Here is a 17,413-nt window from a genome sequence, read left to right as displayed (position 1 = left end):
CACGCACTATCAGAATGCGACAAACAATGCATGACACAGTGCAGTAATGCATTTTCAACTTAACCTATAACAAAGAAAACGGCACTTATCAGATCAAAGCAAAATAAGCAATCGATTCAAACCAGACAAAGCACGTGAAAAAGGAAGGGTACCAGTATAAATACGGATGGAGCGCCTGACGCATAGCAATGGCTACGTGGTAAAGCTTAACTGCTAAGCTTAAGACTCGAATCAAACTACTGTAGCTGTATCGTCATTCATTCGACCTAAATTGTGTCTCATATTACAATGGACCAACTTTGTTTCGATTTGGAGGTGTGGCCTAAAACTTTTCTCCCCCCTTGAATTTCGAGTCTCAAATTTCAGGTGCGGCTTAGATTTGGGAAATTTTTTTTTCCTTTATTTCGAGTCTCATTTTTCAGGTGCGGCTCAGATTCGAGTGCAGCTTAGATTCGAGTAAATACGGTAATTATCATATTAATTAAATGGTCCATACGATAAACACACAAAACAAACAAAGTAAGCAAAAGTAAATGAAATCATATGCAGCACCAGTATAAAATCCCAAACATCACATTCTTTCGTCGTGCACTGTAAATCACTGTTTGTCCATACAGACAGATACACAGCCTGATCTAATTTCCAGTAGACTGCAATGATTACATTTTTTTTAAATCAAGATTCTAGGACTTCCCTTCCCTTTTCTACAATATCACTGAAAGCACATTTTTATAGACTATATAAATTTTGCTGGCTTAGCCTGTGAAGAATTTCCAGAGTATTTTACTACATACTGGTAAATAATAAAATACCAATAGGTAGCTTGAAGCATTTGAGCATCAATACATGTCCTCAAAGTGGTTAATAGTTTACACAACTTACTCACAAAAAATGCCATCCAGGAATAGCAGAAAGCTTTTACCTGGAGGGCATGAAAAAACTAAAGAAAACATGTGGAGGAAACAAGTGGTTTCTGATTATGAAAATCTGGGAACTAATTTGAAGAGCATTTTAAAAATCATCAGGAGTTTATTGTAATCAAATGCTATTTAAAGGAAAACTTGAATCTGAGTTATATCCTTCAATGTAAAATTAACATTAGAGGAAATGAAAGCCAAATAATAAGATTCTATGGAAGTTCATACTTCACCACAGACCTCAGGATGCAGTAGTTATACCCGTGTGTGGGGAAAAAAAAAAAAAAGAAGAAGAAGAAGAAGAAGAAGAAGAAGAAGGAGGAGGAAGAAGAAGAAGAAGAAGCTAAACCAAATTACATTCCAACTGCAGATCCATTTCATTCCTCCCTAACTTTCAAGCATTTTCTGAGAAATTGACTCTTTTTCATAGTACAGCTTGTTAACTGTTTCCTGTTTAAGACAAAAGCTGTATCCCATGTGTGTGTGGCATGTCCTAAATGTGAGAGACCATCTGAACAGTTGGGAAGTCAAAGATATACCACCAAGATATGTGACAAAAAGTCTAATACATAATCTATTGTTAATTCCTGCAAGAAGATCAACACTGTAGACTCCAAAATTTTGGGAGAATGTAGTTAAGGAATCTATTGAAACAAGAAAGTCAGAAAACTTTACGAACATTGGGGAAGTTTCCAAGTTAGGCAAGTTTTGGCATATGGCAGAGCCAAGAAATACAGAGGAGATGGGCGTTTCAGCATTGAGTAGTAGTAGTAGTAGTAGTAGTAGTAGTAGTAGTAGTAGTAACAACAACAACAGCATTGGGAAACATCCTGAAGCTGATCAAGAGAAAGGTCGGGGGAAATAGAAACAACGATAAAAAAAATATTACAACGAAATAATTTGTAATATATACAAATGTATCAGTAATCTCAAATGTGTTCTGAGAACTTCATTTAACACATGTATCATAATGAATAACACTGAGAAATTCTGCACCATACCACACTGGAAACAACCTGATAATTCCAAAGTCTGATTCTGGCAGAACTGCTTACCAGGACATTCTATCACTTCTATTGAGAATGTGTGACTGTCTTTGCCATCTCTAAATACTTAATTTTTTTGCACTTTTAGTATTTTACAATGGAGTTTACCAGGAAACAAGAGTTTTAATGTTGCTATGGTGCAGATACACACACTAACAAAATATATACCTAGCGGAAATTGGACAAATAAAAAAGAAAGATAGATGAATTCGACCTTGTTTCATACACAACTTAATAGAAGCACTTCATCTTTTTAAAGTTACTGCCTATTCAAGAATAAAGACATTAACATGTGTTTCAAAGCAGAGAGAAGCTGTCTCTTTACTTCACTTAAGTGTAACACCGTAAGTGTGGGCTACACAATGCACGATGAGCATTTATTGGGAAATTAGTAACAGAACTCTAAAACAATATTTTGTTGCTGAAATACGTCAATTTCTTTCTGTGTAAGATCAGTCTGGTATTAAACATAATGCACTTTTTTTACAATAGACACAGACAAGGGAAGACATAGACTTCTGGAGAAAACCTAGACAGTAATTAACAAATCTTGTTTAATTTAGAGAACCTACCAAATATGAATTTAGAAACAAAATCATGGTGCAAAAACATGCACACAAAAAATGCTACACATCAAATGACTGCACATACTCGTCTGTTTCTTTATGGACGTGATGATTGCAATATAAAACACTCTGCAGTATGAAAATGTAGCACACCTGATCCAAAAGGGTGATGTGATGTTTTCTGTTTAAAAATATCATACATCTAATCTTCAAGCACTGTTTCATTTATTTTCTCATAAATTTGCGTTCCTTTACAGTTTTCTAGCTTTCAATTCAGTCACCTGTATTTCTATGTGGCAAATCAAAAACTTGACACCTTTTTGAATTACGTATATGTTAAACAAGTTACATACTGTAGCTGTCTGTGTATTTTAAAGTTTTGTAACATCTTAACAGTGGAATTATTAGGAAAGGAGAGTGGACTCGGCAACTGAATTTATATTTGTTAAACATTTCAAATGCTCATACAATGTCAAGTGATTTGAAGAGCCTTGCAAATGTGACACCATGCATCTGCCTCAGTCTAGCTACTACTATTGTTGTTTGAAGTTCAATATTTTTTTGTTTGACTCATGAGCAACAGTAATTTAGTTATCTCCCAGGCAGAAAATGTGTGTTTTTTAAGGTTCGCACAAAATTTTGAAAGTTAAATTATATATATGCAGGCAATATGATTTTATAAAGTGAAAACAGATGAACAATGCAGATCATATCCAAACAAACAGTTTAAGGTGTTATTTCAATACATTTACAACATAAATCATTTGCACAAATACAAAACATAATGCAGAATGTAAATCAAAATTATCACTAATAGTGTAATTATTCCCTACACAGTATCTGTATTCATGTTCATAAGCATCAATACAGTACTGTTCATTTTTGTTTTACTGCAAATGCAATTTACATTTTGTTACAGAAAGACACTTAAAAATGTAATATATAATAAAACCTGCATACACTGAGTTTCAAGTATTTATAAGAAAAACAATAAAAAACACAACTGTCACTGACGCACAGTGATTTCGAAAGATTACTTCATACAGTTCAATACCCCTTGTCAAACTAAGCAAAGACAGAATAAATACTATAATTTCTTTAAGAAACAATGGTGGTAGCTGCATAATTCATACTACACTTTTGAAACATGTTGTGTGTAATAGTACAGTTTACCACATCTGCTGTCTTCTGGAAAGTATAGCCTTTCTTGTTACTGATATGAGGAAATTGTGAGAACACTGCTGCTGTTTTGTCTTGAAATAATCAGTTCACACCCACAAAACATGAAATGTTTCAGAAGGGAATGTCACACTTTGAGCTGAGTAAGCTGACTGCACTGGGCTGGAACTCCATCGTCTGTGTTTATGGATAATTTCTGTCTCTTCAACAACAGGAAGTCCAACTTCTTGAAAACTTCCCTCCAATTTTGATGGAGGCATCATTGGTAGACCAACATCTTGAAAAGAATTCATTGATGAAAAGCCACTTTCATCTTCACTAAGCTGATGAGCTTGTGGTTTCACTTGATTGACTAATTCATATGAAACTGAGCTTGCCTCTGTTATATGATTACTACAACCATTGCAATGTTTCTTTGAAATACTAATGTTGCTGCATGTAGTTGTATCTTTAGTACTAGCAATACTTCCAGCAAATCCTGCTTCAAGTCCACTAGTTAAACATCCGCCTTCAAAATCTGCCCCATCTGTCATTTTGGAAGAAATAGAATGAATAGAGGACACATCAGGTGAGTTTCTATCATCTACACTGGCACTGTGCAGAAAGGAGCTACAGTTTCTTGGTGCAGGGTACTTAGGAACTTCACCTACATTAAGCCTCTTATGAAAAGAAGCCGAAAGTTCATCTGATGCAGTGAGGCTGCTTCTTTGGCTTCCTGGCAATGAGCCATTCAGGGATTGGGCAAGATCAGGTTCATTTGTATTCATTAGGGATTGGACAATACGAAGTAATCTGAATGCTTCTTCTGCCAACTTTGCTGGAGTGACCTCGTCAGCATTGTCGTTAACTTTCCTTGTCCGCCTCCTGCAACAGAAGTCCAAAAGACAGTGTTACAAAGTTACACATTGCATCATTTCCACTTCTGGAAAATAACTGACAGGAAATTGATGTTTTATCAGAAAATAAACTAGCATAAAAGTATAGTGATAGTCTACATTAAATTATGCCAAGTTATAAAATGGAGTTTAATCACTGAAACAAAATATTTAAAAGTATGGTAACTGAAACAAGTGCTGCTAAATTTAACTGACAAGTACTCTTGAATTTCACAGAAAAACTGTACTATTTATACTCAAAAGATGGTGACTTTATGGTCTCTCATACAATGTGAAGTAAACTCATTTGTCAGATGTGATGTGTGTAGTTGCTATCTTTATTGTCTGTCACAATATTAAAGCCAGCACAGGATCAAATATAACTTCTGGTTGGTACAATTACAGTACTGGAACAAAGTCAGTGCTTATATGACTAGCACTTGCTCAAACAATAAAACTGTCTGAAGTGTTCCTCAGTGATGTCTGATAAGATGCTTTGATCAGTGTCCACAGTCCAACTACACATGGCACTTTCATGAAATGTGTGCCCCTACCATCAACCACTTTAATTCTGACTGGAGTCTAAATCAGAAAGACAGTCAAGATACCACTGGCAGTTTCTCAAATGCCACCACTCTAAAAACTGCAATTTTGACTTTCTCTCTGCTTCTGGTACTATTGCTTACTCTTCAACTTACAAAATCCTAGAAATTTATTGCCGGTATGTAAACTGAATATCTTCACTTCCATTACTGTGAAACTACTTTTAACATGATATATTTTCAGTAGATACACTAATGCAGTGAACTACTGTAGACTACTGCAATTTACACTTGCAGTGTGTAACTTGAATCACAGTGTAAAAGGATAAAGTTCTTCAATTAGAAAACTGAATAACTTTTTCCTTTTATGTCATGACTCAAGTTACACACTGAAAGTGTAAATAGCATTAATCTACCAAAGTTCTCCACAGCAATGCATCTATATTTAACAGACCATAATTATTTTTTAATATTCTCCTTTATATCAGAATTATTTCTTAAATATGCCAACTCATATGGATTAGGTCAGGTTCAACAAGATTTATATTTTAAAAAATTTAAAAAGCATACTGCTTGCACAAGAGCGTTAGACAACTACTTAAAAAAGGAAAAACTTTGCTTTCGTGTCTCACGTCTATGTTCCAGAGTGAGTCTTCCCGTATTCCACAGAATAGCTATCCCTTCACATTCAGAACTGATTAAGATACTGTTTCTATAATTTTCTTAGAATGAGACTTCATTTCAGTGAGCATCCTTCACTAGAAGGAGCAGTCACAGAAATACTTACACCATCTTATACTTTACGCATTTCACTGATTGCTCAATTTTAATCAGTTTAATCTGTACCCACTTTTCAGTAAATTTAAATCTGTTAGGAAATGGGACACACTGTATGCAACTACAAAAGTTAACCTTTATTTCTGAGAAAGTAGTTACTTGAAGAAACAAAAAAGTGTTATTTTCATACCAAGTGAAATCTTTGAAGGCACTGTTAGTAGTCTGCGATCCTTCAATTTGTGCAATGCTCTTGGTGCGTGGGAAGTCTGAACTCTGACTATGCCTCACAGGAGAGGCATTGACAGTGTGAACACTTCTCGAGCGTGGAACCCTGCAACAGAGAATGGTGATTTATATGCATACACTGCATTGTCAGTTACAATGCAAATTTTTAGGTAAGTCCACAGAATATACTGAAAGGATAGTATTCATATTTCAGAGCACAACCTCTGGAAGAAAATGAAGGAATCTGCTCAATTAATTGATTTGCTTCTCTCTTTGTTGAGAACTGTGTACCACTCTAAAAAATAGTAGTAGTAGTTGTGGTAGTAGTAGTATAAATAAAGATTTATCATTATTTCTGTCTTTTACTTTGCTCCAGGTTTTTAAATTTTACAAGCAGGGAGAACCTGGGCAAATCGCTAACTAAAACCAATTTAATACATCCTATTACTTAGAAAATGAAACTAAATAATGAATAAGAAATGAGAATTTCATGAGCCTTGTTTTATGTGACAGAATTCACACCCGTGCAGCAGTCATCTAGTACTTACTCACATTTTTTAAACAATGGACAGTTGAATAGACAGTGGCATATAGAAACTGTCAGTCTATGAGGTACAACAGGACAATTCCTAATTGAGTACTCTTGGTAAAATTTACATGACTTTTGCTTTAGCTGAAATAATTTAACCTTACTGCATCATCATGCAAATCTCAGGCACTGGTATTTGTTCTAAAGTTAGTTTACTGATTATTGTCAGGGACTGAATTTTTGTGCAATAGTGCTTTGATAAGTAGCAAACAACTACAAAGCAAGTTTGCCTAAGACAAATATGTCAAATTCAGTTATTGTATATGTTCTTTACTTAAAAATAATTTATAAATACTCTGAAAGCCCACACTGGAATATCAGTAATTACGGAAGGATAGATCGCTACTCATCATAAAGATGACATGCTGAATTGTCAGTCAAAATGAAATGGTTGTTGCACATTAAGCTTTTGGCCAAATGCTTCATAATTATTTATAAAAATATGTTGTGTATTCAAACATAAAATACATTTTGGAGAGGAATGTCTGCAATATATTTAAAACATTCCTAGTGTTGGCACTGGTACTGTACTAGAGTGAAAAATGAATGGCCACCTACCTAAATCTGCCCCTGCCCCCCCTTCCCACTTTTTTGAAGGAAATTCTTGAAAAGCCTTTTTAGATGCACTGTAATAAGTACATTATAATTCTCCACATTATCATCTTCAATATTATTTCTGCTTTCCAGCAGTTATGAAGAACAGAGTAGAGAATCACTGTAGATTGATTATATGGAAGAATTCAAAGAATAAGGTGAGGAAAAACTATTTGTGAGAAGAGAAAATGTTGCAACTTGATGGCTCACAGTGTGAATGAGGAAAGATTATGAACAGGAGGACACAAATACAAATGAAATGAAGTTTGAGCAAACCACCATTCGTAAGATTCTTTGGAATTATTGTCATTAATGACACTGAATGAAGACAATCTGAGAACAACCTTTGTCATAAATAAAATACAGTGATAGTCATAACAAAGCAAGGTTCACAATATGCGTATGAATGTCTTCAGTGTGCTGTATGACATAGGAACATCACAGCCATATTATCAAAGTATTTATTATTCAGACAACTAGTTTCAATGCTACAGCTGAATTATATTCAGGTCCTACTATTAACCAAATTAGTACCTCCTGTCATTGGCTCATGTATCACGTATTATGGTTTCATACAATAACTAGATGCCATGGACTGCTATTCGTCTGGAGTGTATATTCTGAACGTGTGCTGACAGTGGTGACTATGTATTTGTAATATGTTCTCCTGACAAATAGCAGTCCACGGCACCTAGTTACTTAATGAACCCTGTGGTACACAAGCCAATGACCGGCATTACTTATTTGCTTAATAGTAGTGCCTGAAGATGGCTAAATATCATTTATCTCATAGAAATTTTTTATCACCATACTGTATCAAAACTCATCTATTATAATATCAACTAGAACCACAAGAACATTTCCGAGACTGTCAAGTCTAAAAGCTACATTGCAAAGATTTTTTTTCCTTAAGATTAAGAATCAGGTGTAGTTCTTGGGTGAAGGGAAGGGGGTTCCTGTAGCCCCAACCCCCCCCCCCCCCTCCCTCCTCGATTTGTCTCTTACAATGATATTGCACTCTGTGGCATTGATATGGCACACAGGTATTTAATTCCAGGTCTCCTTTTCAGTTGAAAGCTTTTCCCTGTCTAAGCCTGGCACAACACTAAAATTTCTGGTCACACCAAAGAGAGCAGTTTCAAACCTAAGTTTACATTACATTCCTGCAATATTAATTGCTTTCTACTGGTTCACTGTTCTAGACAGCTTCCAAGTTTTCACCAATTTGAGTTACTCATTCTGGGTGAAGCAATTTCCACCAACATTGACATATGACAAGTTTTCCACTTTTTAAATTTTGTTTGTGTTTTACAAACTTGACTAGTATTACCTATTAAGTAATCACATCTATGATTCCTCAGGAGCAGGTATGATACACAACTTTACCTAAAAAAAAAGCATGCAAGAAACAGAATAACATATTTGGCATAGCAAGTAAATGACATATCAATAGTCAGTATTGGCTAACAGAAAACAGAATTATTTTTTCTTGTCACTAGGTGAAACATGCCCACAACTGTCTAGTCAGGCAGGTATACTTGAATAAAAGTTTCCAAACTTCTGTCATTTCTGCTGGAAATGCTCATTCATTGTTAAAATTTTGCAACACTGACAGTGATTTAAGCACCAGTATTCAGGCCCATAAATACAGAAATGTGTATCATGTTAACAGAATCTTCCGTCGGTTCTTGGTAGAACAACATTATAATAAATGGAAAGCACCAGTTTGCTTTTGTTCTACAATATTACTTTTCCTGTTAACTGGTTTTCGGCTTACAAGTCCATCTTCAGACATCTACTGAGTATTATCACCAAAGAAGTTACAATGTTTGCAAACAACATTGGAAGAGAAGTAAAATGTCTAGACTGAAGTAGAAACATACAGTAAGCAACATCTTTGCCAGTGTGGTGGTAATGCAATGAAAAAGTAAAAATTGAACAGTACATAAATAACAATGGAGTAGACAGGAAAACCTTTAACACAAAATAGGAATAGCATGCCTACATAACAGTTCCTATTAATAAACAAACTAATAAAATAAAATTAGTACTAGACAACACTACATCAGGAGGTATGAAACATGGAGAGGGATACACAAAACAATTAAAAGAAGAGACAGTTATCAATGTCACTACAGTTCCTTATGTATTCAGTAAATGTATGAAGATGGCCTTGTAAGCTGAAAATAGGTTAACAATAAAAGTAATATTTTAGAACAAAAGCAAACTGGTGCCTTTCATTTATTAGCAATGTGTATGTTACAACATTTCAATCCACATCATATCCATGTTTGAGATGCCCATATAAAAATTCAGGCCAATAGGCAAACACACCATAAAGTTTCGTAACAATGCATATCTAAATGCATACTGGAATATTTCAGCTGAGTCATTGTAAATATTTTATCTCATGCAATAATTTATTCTAGACAGCACATACTGTATTACAGTAGCATACAAAAAGTAAAAATGACTGAGAAAGCTTTAGGTCAATGATACCAAACAGCATTAATAGCACAGTTTTATTGATAGTGGAATATAAGAATTTCTAATTCTAAATGTACAAAGTAACTAACCTGCATGTCATGTTGCTATCCATTTTATTCTGTATAGCATCCAGACTAATATGAGCACGTTTTAAGAATTTTGCTACTTGATCCATAACTTGCTTGTACATCTGGCGACTCTGTTCTGCCTGCAGATAACCAAATACGATTAATAACATGTGTTAATGATAATAATAATTTAATAATATATAACAAGGTCACACTTTCATTATGCATTAAGAAGCATACTGCTACATAATGTTTTTCTTCTTTAGTTAAATGAACTTGGAAATGGAAATTTATTTGCTGCTATTCAGGAAGTGTCAAATGTTAAGTGCCTTATTTTTAATCCTCACCTGTTAATCACTTGGTACCAGATATATCACACAGATGTTGTTAACCCTTATCTCCAGTTGAGCCTCACTTTGCCCATTATCATTTAATGGAACAATTGTGGGAATGAATGTGTATTCTGACCTTTTATTCTTAAGCAGTTCTCGCTGAAAGTCACTTTGTGTGGACCAAGCAACAAATTTTTAGACACAATTGCTTTTGGTTAATATTTCATGTGTTTGTAAATGCTTTGAAAGATTTTATCCAAACTCCAGTTACATTATAAATCAGTCAATTCTAAATACCATAAATTCAACTAAATACCTACGAATTACAATAACAAACAACTTAAATTGGAAAGAACACACAGAAAATGTTGTGGGGAGTGTGAATCAAAGACTCCATTTTATTGGCAGAACACTTAGAAGATGCAACAGATATACTAAAGAGACTGCCTACACTACACTTGTCCGTCCTCTTTAGACTACTGCTGGGTGCTGTGGAGTCCGATTAAAAGAGTACATCAAGAAAGTTCAAAGAAGAGCACAGAAATAGAGAAATAGGGAGAGACTGTCACTGACGTGATATAGGGTTTTGGATGGACATCATTAAAACAAAGGCCTTTTCACTGCAGCTGAAACTTCTGATGAAATTTCAGTCACCAATTTTCTCCTCCAAATATGAAAATATTTTGTTGACACTGAGTAGGGAGAAATGATGATTGTAATAAAATAAGGGAAGTCTGAAAGATACAGGTGTCAGTTTTTTCTATGTGCTGTTGGAGACTGGAATAATAGAGAATTATTGTGAAGGTGACTCTATGAACCCTTTGCCAGGCACTTAAGTATGGTTTGCAGAGCATCGGTGTAGATGATGTAGATGAATGTGAGTACAATTTTGTGATAAAGATTATCCAAGTAGCATTAGATGCAAGAATGACTAATAAAAAAAATAATTATGTAGAAACAGAAGTACAGCTTCAAACAGCCAAGATTGCAATTGTACAACACTGATTGTTATGAACAGTCTCAGTAAATTACATTGCCATCATCAGAGCTGTAAAGCATAGATCAACTCTTTCAAGCACACTGGGATCAGATATGAAGGGGTATAATACGATTGTAGCATAACACAGTTTTACATAAACATGGAATATATCACGTAATATGACATGCCTTCTGGAGTTGTTTCACTGTATCTTTATCAAATGCACATTATATCATGTCATATCAAAGAATAATACTTCATGAACACGAGAACAATCATATATCAGCAAGTCAAGCATAAAATTACTATTACATGAAACACTGTACATATTGCACTGAGCTAATGTTAGTACATTTTCAGAATTAAGACAGAGTATCAAGTAAACATCTTGGACATTTACTTGAGAGTCTCAGTCTTCATTCTGTTACTGGACAAACATAATTTCATATAATCAGTGCAATACATAAGTTGTTTTATGTAATACTTATTTCATGCTTGACTTGCTGATATATTGTTGTTCTCGTGTTCGTGAAGTATGGTTCTATGATACACAGTATAAGAAGCAGTTGATCAAGATTCAGTGAAATGTATTGCACAATATATGTTACATTCCACCATGTTTATGTAAAATTTTATTAAGCCCCTTTACATCTGATTCCATTGTGCTTTAATACATTGATCTATGCTTTACAGATCTGATGATGGCAATTTAACTTGCTGAAACCGGTCACCACAATAAGTGCTGTACAATGGCGATCTTGGCTGTTTGAATTTGTACTTCTGTTTCTCGAGTAATCTAGATCACTACCTAACTTTATAATGTCAAGCATATATAAAAAAGAGTGAACAGCTGTAAGATGACCCTAGGCCATCATATTTGTTACCACGAGATGAAGTAATTGCATTTAGTGTAAGACACATTTGGTTTATAATCATTGTGGTTTGAGAAATGCAAGTAAATTGTAAAATTACCTAATAACCAATGTCAAATTGTTTTGCGTGATGACATGAGAGGAAGAGTGCTTTTGGATAGAATAATATACAAGGAGTACTTGTTTTATGCTTTTTATTTGTCAAAAACTTGTGCAGGCATATAAAACTTCAAGTCCTTGAAATATATTGGTCCTAATATGTGGTCCAGGTACTAATAATGAAAGAGTGCACAGGAATGGAATAATGGGGAGCAAATTCTAATTGGGCTACGCGGAGGTCCCAGTAGAGGATCACGATATGCATTCAAATTGTGAACCACCACCATCACCACCACCACCAAGAAAGGAGAGTGCCAGGAGTCAACACACCTATACGCAAAGAGACTTCAACAAGTTGGATTATTTGGAAATTGTCATATGATTGTGTAAGAATGCAAGAGTTGTCACTGTAAGATAAAAAAGATAAGATCCCCACTTCAGCAAGGAGACTACCTACACAATTTGTCCAGAAGGTACCACTGGCCAGTCTTACTCCATGACGATGTGAAGGTACCACTGAGCCATAAACCTGGCAATCGCAACCCAACTGGTATGAGATCAGGGCTTGGAAAATACTGAGTGGAGTAGCGCAACTCACACCCAAAAGATGTGTGGGTGAAGAAGCAGAGTGTTAAGCTTTTGCATGCATTTAGTCTTAAGCTGAGGAATAGTGGGCAGCCATGTAACCTTTTTACTGAAGAGGAGTTCCAAACATTGAGGCATCCAATGCTTGGTACACCAGTAGAGTTGTGAGTCTGGATGAGCTGTGACACAATGGAAGAAATGCACAACCTGTTTCTTCATGGGAGAGAACTGGAAACCATGTGAAAGAATCAAAATGGATGTTCTTTGGATGGCCCACTGGAGATAAACTTAAGACAAGGGCTGCTACAGATTGGAAACTATGCCAAATGAAAATTCATCAATATACAACTCAGGGGAGGGGAGATGGGGGGGGGGGGGGAGGGGAAACCACTGGTTTGACAGGGGTCACAAGCCCATTGATGGCAATAAAGGAAGAGCAAGATATAGCATGGAGGCCTATGAGACATCATTCTTTTGGACCAACGGGGAGCTGAGTGACGTGTGAAATAACCCATAAAAATGAGAGCGGAAAAACTGATGAATACAAATTGGTAGGAAGTCTTAGAAGCCCCCGTCATGGAGGATAAGTAAAATGTAATGGTGCCAAGCAGTGGTGCATATCTTATATTGGCCAAACAAGAACTACAATGAGATCTTAGCATTTAGGAGAAACCTGTCAAACTACTGTTTCCAAACTAACCAAATGATTGGCTGTGGGTTGTTCCTCCCAAACACCACAGTGATAAAGGGACAACGTTCTATGATTTACGAACTCAGCATAATCATTGGATTACCATCCTTTCAAGCTGCTTGCAGAACATAATAATGAGGCTAATCGGTTGGTGGCTGTTTATGGATACTGCATTTTCTTTTTCAGGTTTGAGGATTGGAATTATGGCAATAACAACCCCCCCCCCCATCCCCCCCCTGCCACCATAGTGGGAAAAAAAACCTCTCTAGGCAAATACAGCTGAACACCTTGATTAGGTTGAGTCTGTGAGTAGCATACTGGCCCTGAGCACTATGGGACTTAACTTCTAAGGTCATCAGTCCCCTAGAACTTAGAACTACTTAAACCTAACTAACCTAAGGACATCACACACATCCATGCCCGAGGCAGGATTCGAATATGCGACCGTAGCGGTCGCGCGGTTCCAGACTGCAGCGCCTATAACCGCTCGGCCACCCCGGCCGGCTCTGTGACTAGCATTCAGATGTTGCATCACCTCATTATGAATTGAATCACGGTCTGGGGTCATGTCAGGTGACGAGTCTAGAGCCTGAACCAGTTTCCAGTCGATAAAAGGTTCATCTATATAATTCAGGGTCACTGAGGTAAATGATAACGGGTGTCTTCAACTTGTCTTTTGTGCATTCTAAAGATAGCAAGGTAAGAAGAGAATGCTGTCACTGTAGCAAAGTAGGTCCCGAGATGCTAAGCAAGAAATGACGCATAGGTAGAAACGCCACCATCCTTGGCTCACACCTAGGATGGATAGACTACATCCCAAAGCAGGAGACAGTGATCCCAGTGTTCTGGAGTAACCACAAACGCTGGAACGAAGAAACAAAACGAAAGACCAGAAAAGGCAAAGAAGAAACGTGCGCCAATGGTGCGCAGAATCAGACCGCACCACCTACATCAGCTGCATATAAACACAGCTCCTGCTAGCCTCAGCTGCACATGATCAACCCAAGTCTGCAATGGGATCAGTGCTACACTGTCCGTATCAAGTGTTTCCTTGGACTCTGTTAATACCAAGAACTGTACTGTTTTCATGTCCTCACTCGCTAGCGACATTTGTTATAGTAAAGTTAAGTACTGTCAATTTGCTTTTCTGGAAATAAAACTACTAATGTCATTTGTTTGAAATTGTTGTACGAGGTGCATTCACGTTCTAAGGCCTCAGATTTTTTTTCTCCGGACTGGAAAGAGATAGAAACATGCGCATTGTTTTAAAATGAGGCCGCGTTCATTGTCAATACATCCCAGAGATGGCAGCACCGTAAGGCAGATGGATTTTTACCGCCAGCGCCGAGAATGAGAACTGTTTTAAATACTTAAAATGGCGACGTTCTCCTTACTTGAACAGCAGCGTGCAATCATTCGTTTTCTGAATTTGCGTGGTGTGAAACCGATTGAAATTCATCGACAGTTGAAGGAGACATGTGGTGATGGAGTTATGGGTATGTCGAAAGTGCGTTCGTGGGTTCGACAGTTTAATGAAGGCAGAACATCGTGTGACAACAAACCGAAACAACCTCGGGCTTGCACAAGCCGGTCTGACACGATCGAGAAAGTGGAGAGAATTGTTTTGGGGGATTGACGAATGACTTTTGAACAGATCGCCTCCAGAGTTGGCATTTCTGTGGGTTCTGTGCACACAATCCTGCATGACGACCTGAAAATGCGAAAAGTGTCATCCAGATGGGTGCCACGAATGCTGACGGACAACCACACGGCTGCCCCTGTGGGATGTTGCCAAGCAATGTTGACGCGCAACGACAGCACGAATGGAACTTTCTTTTCGTCGGTTGTGACAATGGATGAGACGTGGATGCCATTTTTCAATCCAGAAACAAAGCGCCAGTCAGCTCAATGGAAGCACACAGATTCACCGCCACCAAAAAAATTTCGGATAATCGCCAGTGCTGAAAAAATGATGGTGTCCATAGTTCTGGGACAGCGAGGGCGTAATCCTTACCCATTGCGTTCCAAAGGGCACTACGGTAACAGGTGCATGCTACGAAAATGTTTTTAAGAACAAATTCCTTCCTGCACTGCAACAAAAACGTCCAGGAAGGGCTGCGCGTGTGCTGTTTCACCAAGACAACGCACCCACACATCGAGCTAACGTTACGCAACAGTTTCTTCGTGATAACTTTGAAGTGATTCCTCATGCTCCCTACTCACCTGACCTGGCTCCTAGTGACTTTTGGCTTTTTCCAACAATGAAAGACACTCTCCGTGGCCGCACATTCACCAGCCGTGCTGCTATTGCCTCAGCGATTTTCCAGTGGTCAAAATAGACTCCTAAAGAAGCCTTCGCCGCTGCCATGGAATCATGGCGTCAGCGTTGTGAAAAATGTGTACGTCTGCAGGGCGATTACGTCGAGAAGTAACGCCAGTTTCATCGATTTCGGGTGAGTAGTTAATTAGAAAAAAAATCGGAGGCCTTAGAACTTGAATGCACCTCGTACAGCATTCCGAGAACGCTGCACCCTGTAGACACGCTATTAGTGAAGAGTGGGCAAGACCGCATATCCAGCATTCATTCTGACTGCATTTAATTAGATAGCAAGCATTTGCACAAAGCTACTAAAAGTTGATGAGGGTGATGTGTCGTCAATGTTGCTCGAGACATTGCAGGACCCTTCGATGGTCCTGTATCACTGTTGCACTGTCTCTGGTCCACCATGGTAGCGACCACAAGTGAAGGGGGGCGCAGATGATCATGTTAGAGACATCTCCCACAACATTGTCCATGCAATCTGATGGAGTGGGACGAAGTTAATGGCAAAACAATGCAATTGCCAGTTGGCCCTTTTAGAGGACCGGGATTACCAGAAAGTGGTCTATGTCACAAAGGTCATCGAGTGGAGTTTACTGTAATGAAGCCAAGAGACTGAAGGAAGAGATCACAATGTCAACAGCTAAAAAGGTGTAGTGGGTGGCACTAATTAGGAGTACCATCAATGAGGTGACCGTAGTCAATATCGGAGGAAATCTGGCCAAAAAGAAAGCCCCTACCAGACACATTACGGTACATTGATAATTTTTACTTTATGGGCCATCTGACAGCAACTGAATGAAACACAATTTTACTGCGATACGCATATCGTCTTTATTTTCTGCAAGGCATCTTCAGTGGCCTGGAATATGTACAGATGTTTGCTATTTAATTTGCAATTTGGTCACTGTACCTAATGAGATCTGGTGGTTGATATTTTCTATTAAGTAGTAATATTTTGAACAGCCCTTACAGGTTGCAAGGACGATTTCCTACATATTACGCTCCTGTTGCATTTTTGGTGTTGTTATTCTTCTTATAAATGCCAATTTGCGGTTTTTGCCCCACATTTCAGAACACTATGGACTGAACAATTGTTTTGATGCAATGTTTTGGTTTGTATTGTCGACTGTTATTGTTAAAGATCGAATGTTATTTCCAAACTTTCGAGTGTAATTACTGAAGTATCTGTGATCTGTTTGTGTATGCGTGTGGCTTTTTTTTCCAGTGGCACAGATGCGTGTGGCTTTTTTTCCAGTGGCACAGAAGTCGAAATCAAAAGCAGAACTAAATGAAATTAAACCTGTATTTGAAGAAGGGAAGGAAAAAAAAAATGATGCTCCAACACAGCAGGCACATAATAAAAACAACCAAACAGAAGCAGCCACTATGAAAAGGTTTAAAGAAAAGGTAACAAACAATAATATATTAATAACAAGAGCAGACAAGGGAAATTTAACAGTACTCATGGATAAAGAGCGATACATCACGAAAACCAAAAAATACATAAAGACAAATGCCATACAAAAACTGAAGTGAGATCCAACTACACTATTCCAGGCAAACGTGAAATGAACACTGAAAAACATTGAACAAAACGTTGAAATGTTCAAATGTGTGTGAAATCTTACGGGACTTAACACACACACACACACACACACACACACACA

The 17,413-nt window shown here is 37.3% G+C and overlaps 1 protein-coding gene and 1 long non-coding RNA gene across 2 annotated transcripts in view; one reads left to right on the top strand and one right to left on the bottom strand.

Moving 5' to 3' along the window:
• Positions 1–1,241: 1,241 nt before the first annotated feature.
• On the top strand, positions 1,242–2,571 carry LOC126188216 (uncharacterized). Its single transcript, XR_007537833.1, has 2 exons — positions 1,242–1,714; positions 1,863–2,571. It is a non-coding gene; the product is annotated as an uncharacterized LOC126188216 (long non-coding RNA).
• Positions 2,572–2,686: 115 nt separating this feature from the next.
• LOC126188215 (uncharacterized) overlaps positions 2,687–17,413 on the bottom strand; it is a 434,258-nt gene continuing 419,531 nt past the window's right edge. The window contains exons 4-6 of the mRNA XM_049929768.1: positions 9,887–10,005; positions 6,093–6,233; positions 2,687–4,572 (exon numbers count right to left, since the gene is read on the bottom strand). Coding sequence (XP_049785725.1) covers positions 3,798–4,572; positions 6,093–6,233; positions 9,887–10,005 — 1,035 coding nt within the window. The 3' untranslated portion in view covers positions 2,687–3,797. The remainder of the gene's footprint in view (positions 4,573–6,092; positions 6,234–9,886; positions 10,006–17,413) is intronic.

Source organism: Schistocerca cancellata, chromosome 5 (assembly GCF_023864275.1).
Source record: "Schistocerca cancellata isolate TAMUIC-IGC-003103 chromosome 5, iqSchCanc2.1, whole genome shotgun sequence".
Lineage (NCBI taxonomy): Eukaryota > Metazoa > Arthropoda > Insecta > Orthoptera > Acrididae > Schistocerca > Schistocerca cancellata.
The sequence above is the reverse complement of the archived record's forward strand: the minus strand, read 5'-3'. Positions and strand labels throughout refer to the sequence as shown.